This window comes from Triticum dicoccoides, chromosome 7B, assembly GCF_002162155.2.
Source record: "Triticum dicoccoides isolate Atlit2015 ecotype Zavitan chromosome 7B, WEW_v2.0, whole genome shotgun sequence".
Taxonomy (NCBI): Eukaryota; Viridiplantae; Streptophyta; class Magnoliopsida; order Poales; family Poaceae; genus Triticum; species Triticum dicoccoides.
In genome coordinates, this window is record NC_041393.1 from 206,084,873 (window position 1) to 206,094,232 (window position 9,360).

At 51.1% G+C, this 9,360-nt stretch overlaps 1 protein-coding gene across 1 annotated transcript; it reads right to left on the reverse strand.

Annotated features, from left to right (window-relative positions):
- Positions 1 to 4,702: 4,702 nt before the first annotated feature.
- On the reverse strand, positions 4,703 to 8,713 carry LOC119340831 (probable L-type lectin-domain containing receptor kinase S.5). The gene is made up of 2 exons (XM_037612735.1): positions 6,977 to 8,713; positions 4,703 to 6,123 (listed from the first exon to the last, which is right to left on the reverse strand). The coding sequence occupies exons 1-2, from the start codon at positions 8,307 to 8,309 to the stop codon at positions 5,264 to 5,266; spliced, it is 2,193 nt and encodes a 730-aa protein (XP_037468632.1). The 5' UTR covers positions 8,310 to 8,713; the 3' UTR covers positions 4,703 to 5,263.
- Between the last annotated feature and the right edge of the window lie 647 nt (positions 8,714 to 9,360).

A 9,360-nucleotide genomic window follows, 5' to 3' on the forward strand; every position in this document is an offset into this window, starting at 1 on the left:
GCTGCTCCGACGCCTCCACGCCCCCCCCCTCGAGCTCGCACGCGACCTCCCCTGTGAGCCCCTTGCCCAATCCCCCTCCGCCTCCCACCGTAGGTCGCCGTCCGCGCTCCGACCCTGCTCCGCCCTGGACGCGTCGCCCCGTGCCCGTGCGCGGCCTCGCCGTGTTTGCCCGCCACCATGTGTGGCTGCGCCCGCGCCGCGCCTGGGCCGCGTGCCCCGCTCACGCCCTGGTTGTGCTCCGGCACCACCGCGCGTTGCTCGTCTCCGCCTCTGGCTCCCGCCGCTCCGGCCACTCGCCGTGGCCTCGCCACTTCCACCGGAGGCGGACAGCCCCCGTCTCTGCGGGCGGGCGTCCTGGCGCCCCGCACCTGATCCACCGCCCGCGCCCGTTTGGCCCTATGGGCCACTGCCCAGTGGGGCCCACGCCCCAGAACTTTAAATTAAAAAAAAGGGAATTAAAAAAAATATTTATTAAACAAATAAATAATAATTAAATTAATTAATTAATTAAGGAATTAATTAAGTTAATTAATCATAATTAGATTAACCTAATTAACTAATTAGTTTAATTAAACTGTAATTAGATTAACCTAAACCATAATTAATTTAAATAGAGAATGACAGGTGGGTCCCACTGGACCCACATGTCAGGGTTGACTCGGTCAACCCTGTTGACTGATGATGTCAGCATGACATCATGCTGATGTCATAAAAGCATTTTCGAAATTAATTAAATAATTAATTAAATTCCTGAAATTAATAGAATCTTTTAAAAATCATATCTTTTAATCCGTAATCCGGATTAAAATATTTTCAACATGAAAGTTGCTCAGAACGACGTGACGATTCCGGATACGCAGTCCGTTCGTCCACCACACCCCCCTAACCTATCGAACCCGCAACTTTCCCCCTCCGGCTCCTCTGCCCAAAAACACGAAACACCGGGAATACTTTCCCGGATGATTCCCCCTTGACCAGTACCACCTTATACCACGTTAGGGCACGCCTAGCATCGCTTCTTGACATGTCATGCACCGATATGCATCTGTTTACTTGGTATTCATTGTTTCTTCCCCCTCTTCTCTCCGGTAGACTACGAGACCGACGCTGCTGCTGCCTAGTTCGACTACGGAGTTGACGACCCCTCTCTCTTGCCAGAGCAACCAGGCAAGCCCCCCCCCCTTGATCACCAGATATCGCCTATTCTCCTCTATACTGCTTGCATTAGAGTAGTGTAGCATGTTACTGCTTTCCGTTAATCCTATTCTGATGCATAGCCTGTCATTGCTGCTACAGTCATTGATACCTTACCCGCAATCCTAAATGCTTAGTATAGGATGCTAGTCTATCATCATTGGCCTTACATTCTTGTCAGTCTGCCTTGCTATACTATCGGGCCGTGATCACTTGGGAGGTGATCACGGGTATATACTATACATACATTCTATACAGATGGTGACTAAAGTCGGGTCAGCTCATTGAGTACCCGCAAGTGATTCTGACGAGGGGGCTGAAAGGACAGGTGGCTCCATCCCGGTAGAGGTGGGCCTGGGTTCCCGACGGCCCTCGACTGTTACTTTCTGGCGGAGCGACAGGGCAGGTTGAGACCACCTAGGAGACAGGTGGGCCTGGCCCTGTTCGGCGTTCGCGGATACTTAACACGCTTAACGAGATCTTGGTATTTGATCTGAGTCGGCTACGAGCCTATACGCACTAACCATCTACGTGGGAGTAGTTATGGGTATCCCGACGTCGTGGTATCAGCCGAAGCACTTCAGACGTCAGCGACGGAGCGGCGCGCGCCGAATTGGACTGGAACGCCACTAGGCTAGGTCTGCTTTTGGCCGCCCTCGCAACGTGCAGGTGTGCTATGGGCGATGGGCCCAGACCCCTGTGCGCTTAGGTTTAGACCGGCGTGCTGGCCTCTCTGTTTTGCCTAGGTGGGGCTGCGACGTGTTGATCTTCCGAGGCCGGGCATGACCCAGGAAAGTGTGTCCGGCCAAATGGGATCGAGCGTGTTGGGTTATGTGGTGCACCCCTGCAGGGAAGTTAATCTATTCGAATAGCCGTGATCTTCGGTAACAGGACGACTTGGAGTTGTACCTTGACCTTATGACAACTAGAACCGGATACTTAATAAAACACACCCTTCCAAGTTCCAGATACAACCGGTGGTCGCTCTACCTCAGGGATATGAGGAGGGGATCGCCGGGTAGGATTATGCTATGAGATGTTACTTGGAGATGCTACTTGGAGGACTTCGACCTACCCTCTTCTGCCTGTTGCAAGACGAAGGTGACCCGAAGCGTAGTCTTCGACAGGATTAGCTATCCCCCTCTTATTCTGGCATTCTGCAGTTCAGTCCACTGATATGGCCTCCTTACACATATACCCATGCATATGTAGTGTAGTTCCTTGCTTGCGAGTACTTTGGATGAGTACTCACGGTTGCTTTCTCCCCCCCTTTTTCCCCTTTTCCGTTCTTTCTGGTTGTCGCAACCAGATGCTGGAGCCCTGGAGCCAGACGCCACCGTCGACGACGACCCCTACTACACTGGAGGTGCCTACTACTACGTGCAGCCCGCTGACGACGACCAGGAGTAGTTAGGAGGATCCCAGGCAGGAGGCCTGCGCCTCTTTCGATCTGTATCCCAGTTTGTGCTAGCCTTCTTAAGGCAAACTTGTTTAACTTATGTCTGTACTCAGATATTGTTGCTTCCGCTGACTCGTCTATGATCGAGCACTTGTATTTGAGCCCTCGAGGCCCCTGGCTTGTATTATGATGCTTGTATGACTTATTTTATTTGTAGAGTTGTGTTGTGATATCTTCCCATGAGTCCCTGATCTTGATCGTACACATTTGCGTGCATGATTAGTGTACGCTCAAACCGGGGGCGTCACAGTAATGCACCTTGGCATCTTCCAAAGTGTTGAACCTCATGCCCACGTAAGGCTCCTTGGGCTGTGACCAAGCTTCATCATCATTTTCAGCACCCAAACCATTACCAACAGTGCCACCGGTATCACCTGCAGCACCTGTGCCATCAAGGGTATGAGCATCACTCCCAGCTGCTACAGCTGTAGGTACTTGTGTACTGCCCGGAGCATGCCCCCCATGACTTGATTGCCGATCTCTCTCCATTGCTTCTGTAGCAGCACCATCCACTCTTTGTATGATAGGGGGATTATGTGATTCCGCCACAAGTTCTGCATTTCCAGTAGCATGTTGTGTACAGTACAAAGGATCATCATTATTTTCAGCTGGTTCCTCATTTAGGTCAATCATCGCCAACCTGTGTTTATTTATTGAGAATATGGGAAAAAGTAAAGCAAGTCAGCAGAGGGATGGAAGCAAGTAGCACAGTAAATACAGGCAAGCCAATAGCACACCTACCCCAAGCACACTAAACTCAGGCAAGCAAACAACACAGCAATGCAAGCACACCAGATTCATAAGATAGCAATTGAACATAACCAGGCAATTCAAATTGCACTATCAGGCAACCCAAACCATATAATCAGGCAAGTCAAACTATAAATGTCAGGCAATATATTATATTTCAGGATATGTATGTTTTTTTTGTATTAATGAATCATGTTTGTACATATAAACATAACATAAGCTATTTGTTTTTTGTGTTTTCATAATATATTTTCTTATTTTGTTTTTTCTTAAACGCAGGTAACAGTTGATTTTTGGGAAAGCAAGCATACTGCCATAGAAGTGCTACTTTTGAAGTGTCTTCAGAATGGATTTCACTCCCAAATCAGAGAGATTAGAGCATGTTTAGTGTTAGGAAAAATTTAAGTTAGAATTATGGGCATGATTGCTCTTTTATATTCAGACTACTTCTGCTTTTCAGTACCTATGTTTGTGTGTTAGAAAGAACTTAAGTTGACATTTTTAGGTTTCATCTATTTACAGCAGCAAGTTTGTGTGTTTTTGGATATGTTCAGTATGTTTTGAAGCAACGTTTCACCGCTGAGATAGCTGTTGGTATATGGATTTTCTTGTTGGCTTTTTCCTCCTTTTGCAGGATGAAATACTAATAATTTTGCCACTATATCCTGGCAACTTTCCAGCTTTTCTTGGATCATGGTGAAGGATATGATACAACAAAGGTAAATTGTACTATGCAATTGTCTCTTGTTTTTTAGTTGCAATTTTAGTTATATTTATTTCTTCTAGTGTTTTTTCACTACTGAAACCAAGGAATAATGGAAACAAATGACCAAGAGGAATCTTTCTCTAGTTTTCCCCTTCTTTTCCATAGTAATGTCAGTATTTCATTGTCTTATAAGTTTCAAAAGTGTTCATGTTTTGCCATGGCACAAGTTTTCAAAGTTTTTGTGCATACACATACTTAGTTGCCTCATCATAGCACTGTTTTTGCCCAAACAGAATGTCTTTTTTGCACTGTTATAAGCAATCAATAGAACCGGAACACATCAGAAATAGATCATGATCAGTTGTTTCTCATCCTCTTAATAAGTACTGTTTTTGCTCAGTTGTTTTTCTTGATTAAGGCATTATATTTTCCTAATTTTTTTTGTCCCCAACATTTACTATCAGCACTTGCCTACAGATTATATAAATGTGTTCATACGCAATAGATTTGTAAATAGATTTTGAAAACTGAGAAGAAATATCATGCTTAACATCAGACTGAATTTTGCCCAAATCAGGGGGCTAAAACTTGCCTAAACAGCAGACTAAACATGCTTAACATCACATCTTTTTTGCACAATGTTTTTGCATAACTGAAGCCTTGTACAAATTGTGGGGAAAGAGGAGGGGGATCTGGAAGATGAGCTAAATCTGACCTTTTTGCCTTGCTTTTTTGCCTTCTTGCCAGGCAATCAGGAACGAGGCACCTTGATTTTGCCTAGAGAAGAAACACCAATGGAGCAGCCATTGGAGGGCTGTGAAGGTTTTCTAGATCTGGAAGTGGTGAGGGAGAAGGGGCGTGCTGTCCTTCTTGGCTTGGGAGAGAAGAAAATGGGGCTGGGGGTTAGGTGAGGAGAAAAGAAGACGCGCAAGGGTGGGAGAGGGATCGGGCGAAGAGGGGGACCAGGTGATTTTTGCTCGCTCGATGGTTGGTTGCGGGAATTGGAAGATACTTTCCTATCCTGAAAAGGTGGACAGGAACATGCTATATTTGGGCTGGCTGCCAGGAAACGCTAGGGAGCACCCGGTTGCTCCGTAGACGCGTCCTTAAACAATTAGAATCCACGGTGACGGTGGCAATGCGAAACCGACGTGTCAAACCAGTGAACCGGAGGTGTCTTGCTCCGCCGGCGGCGCGTGGTTCTGGCTGCCCCTCGCGAAGTTGCCGCTCCAGGTGGACGTGGATGTCACGACCGTGCTCGACGTCGATCCCGCCGTCGTGGACATGGTGTCGAATCCTCCGTCCGTCGCCGGCCACACGAAGGAGGGCTTGAACGGCGGCACGGCCGGCGTCGGCATGGACCGCAGCAGGATCTGCGAGATGGCCTGCGCCTTGGGCCGCTCGGCGGGCGTCGGGTGGCTGCAGGCCAGGCCCAGCATGAGCAGGCGCTCGGCGTCGTCCTCGTCGAAGGCGCCGTCGAGGCCGGGGTCGACGGCCTCGAGCGCGCGGCCGTCGCGGTGGAGGCGCCACACCCAGTCCACCAGGAAGTGGAAGCCGTCGATGTCGCAGCGCGGGCGGCGGCCGCAGACCACCTCGAGGATGACGGCGCCGAAGGCGTAGACGTCGGACTCGCGCGTGGCCTTCTCGGTGTGGAAGCACTCGGGGGCGATGTAGCCGACGGTGCCGTGCACGCCGCCGCCGGCCTCCTCCATGTAGGAGGTCTTGTCCGTCTCGATGGCGCGGGCCAGGCCAAAGTCGCCGAGGCGCGCGGTGAAGGCGGCGTCGAGCATGATGTTGGAGGCCTTGAGGTCGCGGTGCACCACGCGCTGGTCGAACTGGTCGTGCAGGTAGTGCAGCGCCGACGCCACGCCCTGGACGATTCTGTACCGGAGCTCCCACCCGAGCGGCTGCCCCGGCCGCGACCCCGGCGCTGAGCTGAACAGGTGCTGGTCCAGGCTGCCGTTCGACATGTACTCGTACACCAGCAGCAGCTCGCCATTGTCGTGGCTCCACCCTGCACCGTCCATCCAGTCATGTTAATTACTGTACTACGTACTCTTCATCTCGCACTCCCTAATTTTTTTGTTGTACAGTGATAATCTTGGACAAAATGTTTTAGATCATCAGATTCTTGTAACAAAAGTGCGCGCTTATAGTCTAATCTAACATTATGAATGCAGTTTTGCTAAAGCACATCTAAGATGTACCATAAGTATTGCACATCTAAGCCTATATTATTAATCTTAGACGGAGATGTCATGTACATGTACTCCTACAAAGTTTGGATTACAGCATATGAACCTACCGTTAGAAATGTGGCCTTACCCCAAAAAATTGTGCGTAATGCATTCTGAAAAAAAAAAAGAATATAGATCTTTTCTTTTTATATGAACCGACTAGATAGATCATGATGGACATTGCTTGTAATGAGGTGTATCCATGAAACTATCCTGTGTGATAATTGAGCAAGATGTCCTTTTAAATTTAAAAAGGGCAAGATGATATTGTTAATTAAGCAGAATACAGACTGGGAAAGCTTGGTTGGTCTGTGTTTGACGCCATGAACGCATTCAAGCTGTAAAGTTCAGCTAAAGTGAAGGGTCAAAGCATTGTTGTGCAAGTGTGCACATGCATCAAGCTCCTAGGAAACCGAGCAAACCCGGTTCAAATTGGCCTTTGTTAATGGCGACACGAATTGGCCTTTGTTAATGGCGACACCCCATGTGCAAGAATCACGTGTCGGAAAAACGATAAGCGAATAAAGAAATTATATACTACTCCTACGACTACTAATAAATCAACAAGTTGTAAACCGCGCTGCGGCGGCGGCGGCGGCCGGAGGGGGGAGGGGGAGGGGGAGGGCTTACCGACGAGGCGGACGAGGTGCTTGTGGCGGAGGCGGTTGATGATGCTGAGCTCGGCGAGGAAGTCGTTCTGCCCCTGCGTGCTCGCCCGCGAGAACTTCTTGACCGCCACCTCCACCGTGGTCCCCGCGGCGGTCGGGTTGCTGTGGTCGTCGGTCACCGTGCCGCGGTACACCACCCCGTACCCGCCCTGCCCCAGCTTCATCCTCTCGTCGAAGTTGTTGGTCGCCTTCCGCAGCTCCCGGTAGTCGAACTCCCGCGGCCCGCCGGCGAGGCTCCGGATCATCGTCCCGGTGATGGCGCTGCCCTTGTCGCGGCCCACCTTCCGCCGCCTCACCACGCACATGTAGTACCCCAATGCGGCGGCGGCGCCCAGCGCGAGCACCGCGACGGGCACCCCGACGGCGAGTCCCAGCTTGAGGGCCTTGTTGTTGGGCTCGTCGAGCTTCTCCACCGTCATGTTCCACGCCAGGACGCAGTTGAGCTGGTACTTGGTACCCGTGGACGCGGCGAACCCGAAGTAGGACCTCTCGGCCACGGTGGCCCCGAGGTCCAGCGGCGCGGCGAGCACCGGAGACGCGGGCTTGGCGTCCTCGAAGTCAGCCATGTACACCTTGATGCGGCGGGCCTCGCCGTCGTAATCGATCCAGACGTTGTACTTGGCGGTCTTGACCGGCGAGATCTCGATGCCGCGGGGCGTGAGCGAGGCGTTGGCGACGGAGACGACGCTGTTCACGTTGAGGCCGATGTGGTTGTCGTCCGGGTCGTAGGGCTGCTTCTCGGTGTCGAGCTCGACGGCGACGACCTGGTTCGCGGCGTTGCCGTCGGTCGTCGCGTTGGTGAGGCCGAGGTACCCGCCGTAGCTGCCGGCGGGGGGCTCGCCCGCGGACGGCGCGATGAGGAACGCGAACCCCTCCGCAGGCTCCGTGCCCGACACGCGGAAGACGTTGACGGTGAAGACGGTGCGGAAGGACGCGACCTTCTTGCCGCCGGCGCTGGCATTGGCCTTGCCGCCCTTCTCGCGGCGCCAGAGCCTGGCCTGGGCGTAGTAGAGGACGCGGCCGGACTTGTTGGTGAGGAAGTGGGCGGCCTCGTTGACCGTGTCCGGCGTGATCTGGAGCGCGCCCTTGGTGATGTCAGCGTCGCCGATCACCGTCAGGTTTTTGCCGCGGTACTCGGGATGGAAGTTGGAGAAGCTGAACGTGGTGACGCTCCCCGCATCCAGACGATCCAGCGAGCCGCCATCGGCGGTGGCGTTGGTGGCGAGCGAAGTGGTGGAGCCTGAGCTGGAGGAGGCCAAGACGAGGAGGGACAGTACGAGGAAACGCACGGCCATTAATGGCGAGCCAAGAAAGAGGCCGAGACGACCTCAACAGCGTTCGCGCCCGTGCGTTCAACTGGACTGGACGCCGTGCACTGTCCGAGCCGCGCCCGTATTTCTACCGGTTTCCCTGCCCCGCGAGATTAGATTCTGCCGCCGCCGGTTTAGATGAATGAATGGAAGAAAGGCGAAAGTCACAGGGAGAAACGGGAAAAGGGTTCTCTCGCACTCGCAGTCGCAAAGCGACGTTCACACAGGTGTCGCCTTGCGGAGAAGCAGAGAGGAAGGCGCTGGCTTCCTAGCTTATCTCCTGCCCGAATTTCCCCGGGTCGCTTTTGCGTAATCTTTCTGAGAAGTTTGTACTAGTAATCGGAGTGGAGACCTCATCAGACGGAGTGATAGCAATGATGTGTTTGCTATTTCTTGCCAGTTTTGGCCGGCGTGCCGGTGATGTGGTAGTAAATGTACTCCTACTGGTAACAAGTTGAAAGTTGCTGACAACTATGCTTGCGCTGGAGCTTGAAATTTAGGGCCATGCCGATTCGGAACTTCGGATCAAAGCTCAGCTCGGTCGAAGGGCTAGTTATTTTGCTGACTTTTTTGACCCTTCAAAATAAGCTGTCCCCTGTCTAGTTTATTCTAGAAGCACAATCAAAATTTTCTTTGTAGAAGATCAAGTCTTAACTACTTCCTCGGTCTGAAAATACTTGTTAAAGAAATGGATGTATGTAGACATGTTTTAGTTTTAGATATATCAATTTTTATCAATTTCGACGACAAGTAATTCCGAACGGAGGAAGTAATAGGCTTCTAAAAAATAAATTTACTTTGACTTTTAGAATAAGCTAGGTAAGGAGCAGCTTATTGCAGTTTATTCTAGAAACCATCAAAAAAACTGGCCTTTATACTAGTACAACAAGACAAGAAGCAAAGCTTCAGTTTAGGGCCGTGCGTTCCGTGTAGAGCGCTGTTTTTCGGAACTTTGGACTTTTTTTTTTAACTTTGGACTGTGGTGCTACTACTGGTACAAACTCTTCGGCATCAAACCCTCTCTCTCATTGGTTCT